This window comes from Girardinichthys multiradiatus, chromosome 12, assembly GCF_021462225.1.
Source record: "Girardinichthys multiradiatus isolate DD_20200921_A chromosome 12, DD_fGirMul_XY1, whole genome shotgun sequence".
Lineage (NCBI taxonomy): Eukaryota > Metazoa > Chordata > Actinopteri > Cyprinodontiformes > Goodeidae > Girardinichthys > Girardinichthys multiradiatus.
In genome coordinates, this window is record NC_061805.1 from 23,131,529 (window position 1) to 23,144,336 (window position 12,808).

Here is a 12,808-nt window from a genome sequence, read left to right on the forward strand (position 1 = left end):
GATTCCTGAGGCCTTTAAAACTCCCAGCCTGGTTCATCACTCAAAACCCCAATCATGGGTAAGACTGCCGACCTGACTGCTGTCCAGAAGGCCACTATTGACACCCTCAAGCAAGAGAGTAAGACACAGAAAGAAATTTCTGAACGAATAGGCTGTTCCCAGAGTGCTGTATCAAGGCACCTCAGTGGGAAGTCTTTGGGAAGGAAAAAGTGTGGCAGAAAACGCTGCACAACGAGAAGAGGTGACCGGACCCTGAGGAAGATTGTGGAGAAGGGCCGATTCCAGACCTTGGGGGACCTGCGGAAGCAGTGGACTGAGTCTGGAGTAGAAACATCCAGAGCCACCGTGCACAGGCGTGTGCAGGAAATGGGCTACAGGTGCCGCGTTCCCCAGGTCAAGCCACTTATGAACCAGAAACAGCAGCAGAAGCGCCTGACCTGGACTACAGAGAAGCAGCACTGGACTGTTGCTCAGTGGTCCAAAGTACTTTTTTCGGATGAAAGCAAATTCTGCATGTTATTCAGAAATCAAGGTGCCAGAGTCTGGAGGAAGACTGGGGAGAAGGAAATGCCAAAATGCCAGAAGTCCAGTGTCAAGTACCCACAGTCAGTGATGGTCTGGGGTGCCGTGTCAGCTGCTGGTGTTGGTCCACTGTGTTTTATCAAGGGCAGGGTCAATGCAGCTAGCTATCAGGAGATTTTGGAGCACTTCATGCTTCCATCTGCTGAAAAGCTTTATGGAGATGAAGATTTCATTTTTCAGCATGACCTGGCACCTGCTCACAGTGCCAAAACCACTGGTAAATGGTTTACTGACCATGGTATCACTGTGCTCAATTGGCCTGCCAACTCTCCTGACCTGAACCCCATAGAGAATCTGTGGGATATTGTGAAGAGAACGTTGAGAGACTCAAGACCCAACACTCTGGATGAGCTAAAGGCCGCTATCGAAGCATCCTGGGCCTCCATAAGACCTCAGCAGTGCCACAGGCTGATTGCCTCCATGCCACGCCGCATTGAAGCAGTCATTTCTGCAAAAGGATTCCCGACCAAATATTGAGTGCATAACTGTACATGATTATTTGAAGGTTGACATTTTTTGTATTAAAAACACTTTTCTTTTATTGGTCGGATGAAATATGCTAATTTTGTGAGATAGGAATTTTGGGTTTTCATGAGCTGTATGCCAAAATCATCCGTATTAAGACAATAAAAGACCTGGAATATTTCAGTTAGTGTACAATGAATCTAAAATATATGAATGTTAAATTTTCATCATTACATTATGGAAAATAATCAACTTTATCACAATATGCTAATATTTTGAGAAGGACCTGTATTGCTGCCTGTTTTGTCCAAAAACAAACACAGATTTCAGTTTACAACATTTATTCACACTTCTCAGTTCCAGATCACACATCATATATATTTGGTTGTGCCTTTATGTTTTAGGGAGGTATGGTTTCGAATGTTCTTTTTCTGTCAGAAAAATGAAAACATTAAACTTACTCATCAACAGCAGAAAGGCTGATTGTAATTTATTTGTTTCCATCTTTTTTGATTTTGGCTCTAAAATATGATACATGCCCTTTATTTTGAAATGGGACTCCATTTTGTCATATTCAGAGATGTTTCCATACTTGCTGCCACATATCTGCCACTCTAGCTCACACCACCATAGGGAGTTGGTCCTCAGCACATATTGTTACTGAGCTGAATGAAGCCAGCGTTTTGAACTCAGGCTCTCGCCTCAGGCTAATAATTTTCTCAGATGGTACCTCTCCTGTGCCAGTACTTATCTGTCTGTGCTGGCCAAGAGAGAGAAATATGCTTTGGAATAAAACTAATGCAGAGGGAACACAAGCAGAGCACCTATTTTTAGTTGTGTAAGCATATCAACCAGAACATTATGACCACCGACAGTGAAATTCTGAAACATTATTGATGTTCTATTGATCCCGTCCCATTATCATCCCAGGCTCCCCATAGCATCTTGATATCTTTATGCCCACAACCTGAATGGGAACCGACTTGTGTTTTGGAAAACCATTTTCACCTGAAGGGAATTATAGATATCAGTATTTGGCTGCAAATCTGGTTTTGCGGTTTTTGTTTGTTCAAGTAAATTACCGGGTAATACTTCTTCAGTTATAGCAATCTGCTCTCTGCTTGTTTTGTGTAGTTCGGTATTGTAGATGCAGATGGAGGATTAAGTCTCTGGCAAACCAACACCAGTGGTAACACACCCAAACCATACCTGGTAATTTATTTATAATTTATTTCTATGCTATTACTGTCATTACATTAAATGCTTTACTGATTTTATTATGTTGTCATTTTTACCGACTGCCTTCTGTGCTCCTCTCTGCCAGACTTTGCAGTGCCACAACAAGACAGCTCATGACTTTGTTTTTGTGGGCTCTTCTTCCCTCATCGCCACTGCAGGCCTTTCAACAGACAACAGGTACAGAAACCTGAAAGAAGATTTTCTTGAACCTCTATTCCCCTGTCACATAAACTACCCTGAACCTTTAATCTCCTTTGGGCTTTCTGCTGTGCGCATTTTGATTGCCAGGACTATTTCTGGAGATTACTTTGACTAAAACTAAAAAAGGCAGATTTTTAGCAGTAAAGCTACAAGAGTTGATTCTTTAACAGATGCTTTACTCCACAACTTATGCAATACAACGCCAAACTCCTTGCAAGGTGTAACTGTGGCAGGCTTTAAATGAACTATAAAACGTGGAGGCAGACCTCTGCTTTCGCTCATATATGTGGAGAGGATGACTCCAACAGGAGAGAGGAAGAGGGCATTTCAAACTGGTGTTCTACAAGCATTACTACTGATTCTTTCACACAGTTACTTTCTAAAACTAAATTAGAAACCCTGCAAAGGTGTATGGTTGTTTTTATCTGTGCCTAGGAAGTTTAACACTGTGAAAGACTCCACATGAATAGTTTAAAAGCCCTAATTATCATGTTGACTTCAGAATTTACCACAGACAACCAAAAGAACAGGCTTGTGATTAAAAACATATTAAAGTTTAAAGTTAATAGAACATATAAACTGTAAATGAGTTTTAACTGGGATAACTAAAATATTTTACTGAGAAACGTTTTCCAATCAAACATCCAGAGACATTTTTGGGAATATTAACCAGTAATGTCAGAAAGTTTAAGTGTTTTAGTTTTGAGTTACAAATTTAAATGATTTTAGGATTTAAAGAAGCAAAGAGCACTGCTGCTGCATGACTGTGCAGTTAAAGCTGCCTTGAGAAATGTCACAACAAAGAGGACACAGAAGTCTTCATTGGCCAGATTTGTTTAGTTTGTTCCAGTTACACTGTTCCTATTAGGTTTAGAGTGACTTTCACACGTCATTAAGTGTAATCACTATGAAAGAATCAGTAGTTTGTATTGTTCCTGTATTGGGAGCCTCTCTCACACACCTATGCAGAGCAAGGGGTCCATCAACACTCCTGCAGTGGGAGGGACTGTCTCAGCATCAGTGTTTTAAACAAACCAGAGTTTTGTACCCCTCAGAAAAAAACAAGGTTCCTGAAAATTACGTTCTCGGGTGTGTTCCTGGCCACAGTTGTATAAGAACCATCACCTAAAAATGCAAATTTGTTCTGCAAACATCTGTGAAAAAATGGGTCGTTCTCAGGAGCTCAGTGAATTCCTGTGTGGTACCATGGATGCCAACTGTGAAATACATTCAGTGAAATTTCCTCACTACTAAATATTCCATAGTCAGCCTTCGTTGGTATTATAACAAAGTGGAAGCCACTTCGAACAACAGCATGTCAGCCATGACGCGGTAGGCCAGGTAAAACCACAGAGCAGCAGTGGATGCTGAGGTGCATATTGCACAGTCAATATCTGTGGACCTCAAAACTTCATGTAGCTTTCAGATTAGCTCAAGACCAGTGTAAAGAGAGCTTCATGGAATGGGTTTCCATGGCCAATGAGTTGCATCTAAGTCTTACATCACCTAGTGCATCACTAAGCATCAGATGTAATGAGGCAAAGCACCCTGGCACCGTGTTCTAGAGCAGTGGAGACGTGTTCTCTGGAGTAAGGAATCATTCCTCTCTCTGGTATCCATTGTAAGAGTCTGGGTTTGGCAGTCCCCTGGAGAACCACCGTTACCAAGTTCATTGGGTCCGGTTGTAAATTTTGGTGAAGAAGGGGGTTATGGTCTGGGGCTCGTTTGCAGGAGTTGGGCTTGACTCTTTAGTTCCTATTAAAGGAACTCTTAATGCTAATACATTTTAGACAGTTTTAGACAGTTTCAAACTTCCAGCTTTGTGGGAACAGTTTGGAGATTATTCTCTTCCTGTTCCAGCATGACTGTGCACAAGTGCACAAAGCAACAATAAATGTAATATGAGAGGAGTAAAAACACCAGACTTAGCAAAAAGCACATTAGTAAAAGTTGAGAGTTCAAACTCTGTTATTAAAAAAATAGGATTGTTCATAAAAAGATGAATGAGTGAATTTGGTGTGGAAGAACTTGACTGACTTTCACATTGTCTTAACCTCAATCCGACAGAACATCTTTGGGATGAATAAGAGCGGAGACTGCCAGACAGGCCTTCCCGTCCAACATCGGTGTCTGACCTCAAAAATATGCTTCTGGAAGCATGGTCAAATATTCTTAAAAACACAACTCTAAACCTTATGGAAATCCTTCCCAGAACAGTTGAAACTGTTATCGCTGACATATTAAATCCTATGGATTAAGAATGGGATGTTGCTCAAGTTATAGTGTGTGTGAAGACAAACAAGTGAATACCTTTGACAACATGGTGCACCTAATGTCAGATTGTGTGATAAGAAATTGATTATCGTTTGGAAATGTTTTTGCTTTGCAGGAATGTCTGTCTCTGGGACACGCTCGTCACTCCTGCAAACAGCCTCGTACATGGTAGGTTATTTTATGGGTTGGTTTTAGATTTCAGAAAAAACTTGTTTTCCTCAACAAAAAAAAGCTTCAAGTTGGTCTCTTAAATATAAATATACATCAATATTTTTAATCTTTTGTAAAACTAAATTAAATGTGTTTGAATGTTTTTCCCCTCAATCATTTCTTATTATTCAGTGACCTAATAATGAAATTCTAATAATAATAATAATACTACAATAATGACATATTCGTCTTTTAGTCTTCATGTTTTCTTTCATTCTAAACGCAGCTCTCATAATGTTTTTTATTTTCTTCTACCCATCCCTTTTCTCTCTAGCTTTCTGCTGCCACGAGTCCGGTGCCACCGTGCTCTCGATGGTGCAGCGGCGGCAGCTTCTCCTCACCGGCGGGAGGAAAGGGTGGGTCACCATCTTGGAGCTTCCACACAGACACCAGCGGCAGAGCTTCCTGGCTCACGACTCACCGGTTAAAGCGTTGGCCGTTGATCCCACTGAGGACTGCTTCATCAGCGGGTCTGCCGAGGGAAACATTAAGGTATTTTTATCAGCTCATGGTGATGATTCAATGAGATATTCCCGACATGGTCGGAAAGAGTTAATCATGTTTGACTGTAAGAATTCTTTCCATTATTTCTTAGCCTTTTTTGTGAGGAAAATCAATATAAGGTTGTTGAGTTTTTTTAGAAAATCAATTATTTCTAAGTGCAAACAGTAATGTAAAAGCATTAAGCCCTGGATAATGAAAACAGTTGATTTCTTCTGCACGAAGTAAACTTGTCTGAGAGAGAACATCCCTGCAGGGCGTCTGGCACCCAGGTGGGAAAAAGTCTGGCCTTCCTCCAGATCCTCAGTCAGATGACTGGTGTTTGTCCACAGGGGCGGCGAGCCCCATCAAAGTCAATAGAAATCAATGTCACATGATGATTAACCATCTGCTCGGGACAGCAGTGACTGATGGAGGCTTCTGTCGAAGGTGAAAGTGGGTGGCACTAAAAATAAGGGAGAGGGTTTTTTAGGGTTAATAAATAATTTAGGGTTAAAAAAAAGCATATTTCCAGAGAGAGATAGAGACAAGGGGTGTCTTTCATCTTCGGCCTCGATTACATTGGTGGCAATCACACAGCCGTTACAGGAGGAAGCCATTGTGTTCTGCTGGTGTCGAGGCCCAAATGTATCTGCTCAGAATTCAAATGACTTTCATTCTGGATTATTGCTCGTGAAAAAGCTTCAAAGCTCTGTGTGATGTTCCTGATCTGAACCGTTAATTGTATATTGGCTATCTGAAAACGTTCCTTAATTAATCTGCATATGCAGAAGCTTTTCAAGTGTTGGATGAAAGACCAGGAACTGGGAGATAAGCTCATATATTTATAGACTTTAGTGCATAGAATACCTTATCACAAAATAAAGTGCTCCCACTGTGTGCACCAATCCATCGACATTAGTTCCTCTGAGTGAATCTTGGTCTTTAGTGGATGTGCTCAAGTTGTTTTCATATCTGCCAATCTGGGACAGAACAATTTCAAAGTTGGTAGATTTTCCTTTTATTTCCTTGTTTGTCAACAGATCAGAACAAGCAGCGTTTGTTCTGATCAAGGTAAATTTCAATCAAGGTGACATTAAAAAGGTCTTTAAAATGTCTGAAATTTGACTTGCTGAAACCTGCAGACACCCTGTCTTGCCACTCTTCCAGAAAGACCAGACTTTTCTGAGTGCACAACCTGTTAACAGATTCTCCCACCTGAGCTGTGGATATTTGCAGCTCCTCTAAAGTTACCATGGCTTTTAGCTGCTTCTCCGATTGATGCCCTCCTTGACCCGCCTGCTCGCTTCTGTGGACTGCCATGTCTTGTTAGGTTTGCAGCTGTGCTGGTGTGACACTGCATGCACCTCTTTAAGACCTCTGATATAAAACTGAACTGGGTTTTTTTTTATATAAAGGTAACAGAACTTACTTGTTTTGATGCAATATCTATATAGTTTTCCCTCTAATGTTCTCTAACAAACCTCTGAGGCCTCCACAGAGCTGCTACATTTATGCTGAGATCAGATTGCATCCATGTGGGCTCTGTTTACAAATTAGTTCGCCTCCGAAGGAAATTGAGCTGGATTTAATTAAGATGTTGGTTAATGGTAACACCATGTGTAGTAACTGTATGTATGCCAGCAGCTCCGAGACGCCTCTGTATACCAACATATAAAGTTCTTCTGCGTTCTGCAGGTATATTGTCGGTGAGTTCTGCTTCTCCTGTGTCGGCCTGTAACTTTGTACTCCAAACAGCTGCTTTATACCTCCCTATGTGACGAGGCCTGAGACTGTCTTGGTCAAACGTTCTCATTCTGAAAGAGCTCCAAAAGGCCATCAGAGCAGAACTCTCCCTCTAAACCTTTAAAAGTCTTTAAAAAAAGACTCCTCTCCTCTGAGGGCACCTACTGTTACGAAGCACATAAATTTCTACTACTCACGTTGCTTCACTTGCACCTCTGTTCTTTGAAAATATGTCGTCTAAGGCTTCTAGCCTTCTTTTTACTGGGCCTGAGCTGTTTCCTTTATGTAATGCCACTTGAGTCAAATTGGAGGAACTGAGCTTTAAAAACAGAATGAGGACAACTGGAGGGCTGCTGAGCCTGAAGGGAGACCAGTTGGTCATTTGCTTATAAATATTGTTTAAAAGAATTGAAATTGGGGCTGAGAAGGTGAAGCTTTATGTGATAGACTAACACAAAGTAATGCATATTTGTGAAATGGAGCACAAATAATGTTTGGTTTAAGTTTTTTTACGAATAAAAATCTAAAAAGGGGAATCAGCCCCCTATAAAATATATCAATAAATAAAAAAACTAGTGCAACAACTCCAGTGAAGACAATTGCCTTCAGAAGTCCCCTGATTAGTAAATGTGACAGTGTCTCTCCCCTCCGAGGCGGGCAGCCTCATCATTTTCGACTGCACCGCTCTGGGTTTCATACTGCAGACTGGGCCCCCTTCACCAAACCTAGGCCCAGAACAACAGACCCATTTGTCCCTCCCTCTTACCTCTTAGAGGTTGCAAAAGACGCGAAAAACCCCATTCTCATGGTGAAACATGGTGGTGGCAGCATGATGCTGTTTGCATGTTTTTCTTCAGCAGGGACAGGGAAGCTGGTCAGAGTTGATGGGAAGATGGATGTATGTTAATAGAGGCTCTTAGAGGCTACACAAGACCCAAAACTGAGGGAAGGGTTTAGATCAGAGCATATTCATGTGGTAAAATGGCCTAGTCAAAGTTCGGGCCTAATCTTTCTGAGTTTGAGCTGTTTTGCTTTTAGTTTGGTTTTTACTTGCAAAAAATACCAGACATTTTATTTTCCTTCTGCTTTTTATGTTATATCACATAAAAGCCCAATAAAACTTGATGTTTGTGATTGTAGCATGGCAAAATGGGGGAAATGAATCAAAGTTGAGAAACAACCTACATTCCAACTTCATCATCCCTCAGTCACGCTGCGAGCACTGCTAAGAATAGCAGCACATTGCAGCGTTTATCAAAGGTTACACAAGCAGGAGCTGGTTGCTATGTTGAGCCACAGATTCAGAACCAGAGGGGGGTGTAACAGCGGACAGACAGCATCTACTAAAAGTACTATAGGTCCCGTATTTATTCAATGGATGAACTCAAGCTGCTTGGGCTCTTGTTTCTAAACATATTTTTGTTTGTTTTTGCTCCCAGGTGTGGAGTCTGGCCACGCACTGCCTCCTCTACACCTTTCCGAACGAACACGCCCGCCAGTCGCTGTTCAGGAACCTCGGTACCGGAGTGATGCAGATCGAGGTGGGGCCGGCCAGCCACATCTTCTCCTGCGGTGCTGACGGAACCATGAAGATGAGGACACTTCCCAACCGCTTTGCCGTGGCGGAAAACAACAGCAGCAGCCCCAGGAGCGATGTCAAGTTCTTCATCTAGTCTGGGAAAAGGGTAGCACTGAAGCAGAGAAACCAATTTGGCTTTCATGAGCTCAGACAGAAGACTTAAAAGGAAGAATGGCGACGTGTCAAATGAACGACGCGACAAGCAAACGAGTCATTGCAGAGAAAAATCTGCTGTGATTTTTCTTTTTCTCTTTTTCTTTTTTTTTTTATGAACCCAAATCTTGTAAGGGCGACCAAGCAGAAGAGCTATTTTACAAGTGTTAAAAATTGAAGCTGCCGCGAGCACAGGGTACAGATGAAAGCACGTTCAGAAAACCGAGACACGCCCAGAAGCTTCAGCTGGACACTTTCCACACCAAGCTGCCAACTCGCCGTCCACTGAAGATCAGCTGTTGAAGCCTTGTATAAAGAACAACAGGGGTTCTGTTTCAACAAAAGACCGATACAACTGAACTCGGTGAGGCCAGAGGGTTCCAGACAGAACCATCATAAGGTTCCCGGTGAAAGCAGCTGGGTGGGACAAGCAGAGGACCAGGTGTTTGTCCGGATCAAACGGCTCATTGGGAGCGAGCAGACGCTAGTTTTTTATGTCGCTGGTGTTACGTCACACTAACTGGAGCTCCTCTCCAGCTGGACTCAGAATCACTCGTACGAAGTTGGAGATGAATACAGGAGGTTGCCTTTACAGGGAAATATGTTTTGCTTTCTGATAGATTAGGTCGGACAAAACACTAAATGTGCAGAAACGAAGGTCAGAGTCTGCATCAATTCATCCAAACAGACGCCAGCTTTTAGCTCTGCTGTCGCCAGGCAGTCCCAGCAGGGAGAAAACAATCCCAAGCTAAATGTTCCTGCAGGTAACTAGTTTTACAATAACAAGATTTATCCAGTGTGTCATTTGTTAGATGTTGCGATGCTTTCAGGTGGACCAGCACTTTGGGCTGAACCAGGCCGTTGTTGTCTGCAGTTTTGGTCATTTTGAACCCGCCTGCTGCTGGACGTTAGGTACCGACCAGGTATCAAAATGTACCCGCTGCATCAACAGTCCTCTCTAAGGGAATATGGTTTTATGATAATATGCACCAGCAGTAGGTCAGGTAGTTGTTTTGGTTTGGTCTGGGGTCACAATCTGGCTTATTTCAGAAGAATAAACTGGCCCAACGGGGATCAGAACCAAATTAAATGGAAATAGGGTGTAACACAGGGACAAGGAACAAAGTCACAATAAAAAGTGTTTTAAAGATTCATTGCAGATGTTTTTTTGGCAAGGGATTTAAGAGCATACAGTCAGAGCCTCACAAACACAGAAACTGATCTTAGAAATAAAAAGTTACCATATCTGATAGGTTGCAGCAGTTACATTAAACAGTGTGACTGAACCACAGACCAGCTCACAATAAATGCACATATATTAAAATTTATTGATGCTCTCATGGAACAAACAGTGAAAAACAATAGTAAAACTAATAATCTTGACTACTTCACATCAACTAGTTAATTATGATCCCAATAAATCACAATACTTTTGCTTTCCCACAAACAACTACAAACAATAATTCCCTTCCTTTAATAAGAGAAAGTGCCGAAAATAAAATGCAATAGTGTGAGTATGAAACGGTTTGTTTCCCAACATGAAACGACAAAATGGCAACTCCTGGGAACAAAATGGAGGTATACAACCTTCTGTAGGCAGCACCATAGCATCGCCCCTCTCATCCATCTGTCAGAAAGCAAATATTTCTCTCAAAGGTGATCTCTTCCTCCTCTCTGCACCTGTTTCTATCTGTATTTGCACATAAGATAAATTAAGCTAATTATATGTAGTTTAAAGCATATAACTACAGTAGGCAGGCTGAAGGTGTTAGGGTAATAATAATAATTATGAGAATAGACACCGGGATGTTTGTTTATCCCGGCCTAAATTAACCAGTGGTGTTATAATCAACATTAAGTGTCCTTAATCCTCTGAATCCCCTCCTGCCAACCTGCCACAGTGCATTGGTTATAGTGTTGAAACTCTGTTGCACAAAGTAGCTTTAATTTATCAGAGCTTTGTGTTGATGTTTGACTCCACAAATTATTACCTTTCCTCGTTGGAACATGTTGCAGGAAACTTTACTGTTGACAGGGGGTGAAATGCTCAAAATAGGAAGTTGTTTTAATGGAAATGTTTTATTGGCCGACTTGCTTATGTTAAGTGTTAAGAGTCGTCGCCTTGGTTTTGTCCAAATGCAGCACTTTTCCTTCAGGAACGTATCTGGAGATGCACCGATCAGGCTTTTTCTGGCCGATACCGATTTACAGAATAGGTCAATTTCCCCCAATTTTGACCTAATCTGATTTTCTTCTCTCCCTCGTGAGTAAAACACATAAGGGAGAGCAAGACATGTGGTGCAGCTTTGTCATTTTGAATTCAACAGAAAGTGGAGTAAATTCAAAACCTTCCTAATTTAGACACCAGAACATATCAGATTTTTTTTAAACTCCAAAGAAAAGCACATCGAAGTAGCTGCTGATTGGTGCATTTAGAGACTGAAAAGGGTGGTAGTTCTTATTTTAGATGCATTTACTAAATATTGGGCCTGCCCATCTGGCGATTCTGATCGGTGCATCTCTAGGAATATCATCTTGGTTGATGTTTAACATGATGCATCTATTACGATTAAAACCCCTAAAACTTGTAACAGATATAAACGATCTTAGGAAAAACCTTTAGATAAAACATGTTTAATGCAGTTCTGTATTTATAGATCCACAAGTTTATTTTAGTCTCGACTAGTCGTAGATAAATGGTGGGTGACGATAACAAGCCACTATATGAAGATTATTCTGTACAGACGGGTATATTTATGAAATATGTTTATACTTAGCAGTAGAGGCTGCTCAAAAAGGTAAATTTTATTCAGATTTTCCTCTGTTTTTTTTTCTTTCTCTGCAAATCTGAGTGTTTGCAAAATGCTCTGCAGCAGCTTGCCGAGGAAGGTCGGTTTTATCGTAGCGAGCCAAGTGTATTCTTGCAGAAACTGGACAATAAAAGGATTTTTTTTTTTTTTTTAACCTAAATCACTGCTCATTTCTTTCTAGTCCTGCAGTTTAACAGCATTTCGTTTCAGGTTGCAGCTGCTGCGCAAGACGATCAAACAAACATCGCTGGCCTAAATAAAATGGAAATGATCGTGTTTAGCTTTGTTTTCTCCCCTTTCAATCTTCCAAATGTGAACTTGATTAAATAGGTCTAATTTTCTAATGTAAATCATTGGATTATATACAGAAATTTACTGATGTAATAAAGGTAAAATGTGAAATGAGCTGCTGTGTTTGTCATTTTGGAAAAGGGTTAACAGGAAATGATTTAAAGTTAGAATCTGGAGAAACTGTGACCATGTCATGCAAACTGACACATCTGATTAGCTGCAAATATTTGTAAATGACCGAGGAGAGCCAAGCATTCACATCTCAGCCCAAACATTGAGTCACGTTAACATGCTGACCTCACACTTGGACCAGCACAGGTGGAACCGAGCCTGTCACTATTAGCAATCTTCATCTTATCTAACATGCTCCTTGTTTATCTTTGTGAAAACACCTGCGCCAAACTGACATAAACGTCTCGCTACTGTAGTTTTGACACTTATGTGCAAGAAAGTTTACCTCTTTGTCTAATCGAGTCTCATGTTCTACTGTGAAGAACGGAAATAAGTTAGCTCGGTATTTTTTTTGTTCATGTCACAGAAATGGTAAATGGCCTATGCTTGTACAGGTCCTTCTCAAAATATTAGCATATTGCGATAAAGTTCATTATTTTCCATAATGTAATGATGAAAATTTAACATTCATATATTTTAGATTCATTGCACACTAACTGAAATATTTCAGGTCTTTTATTGTCTTAATACGGATGATTTTGGCATACAGCTCATGAAAACCCAAAATTCCTATCTCACAAAATTAGCATATCATTAAAAGGGTCTC

At 41.0% G+C, this 12,808-nt stretch overlaps 1 protein-coding gene across 3 annotated transcripts in view; it reads left to right on the top strand.

Moving 5' to 3' along the window:
- Positions 1–12,144, top strand: part of LOC124877470 (dmX-like protein 1) — a 79,657-nt gene extending 67,513 nt beyond the window's left edge. For all 3 annotated transcript variants that reach the window (XM_047380690.1, XM_047380692.1, XM_047380691.1), the window contains 5 exons: positions 2,182–2,259; positions 2,372–2,463; positions 4,877–4,929; positions 5,246–5,463; positions 8,637–12,144. In XM_047380690.1, the coding sequence (XP_047236646.1) occupies positions 2,182–2,259; positions 2,372–2,463; positions 4,877–4,929; positions 5,246–5,463; positions 8,637–8,870 (675 nt within the window). In that variant the 3' untranslated portion in view covers positions 8,871–12,144. The remainder of the gene's footprint in view (positions 1–2,181; positions 2,260–2,371; positions 2,464–4,876; positions 4,930–5,245; positions 5,464–8,636) is intronic.
- Positions 12,145–12,808: the final 664 nt, after the last annotated feature.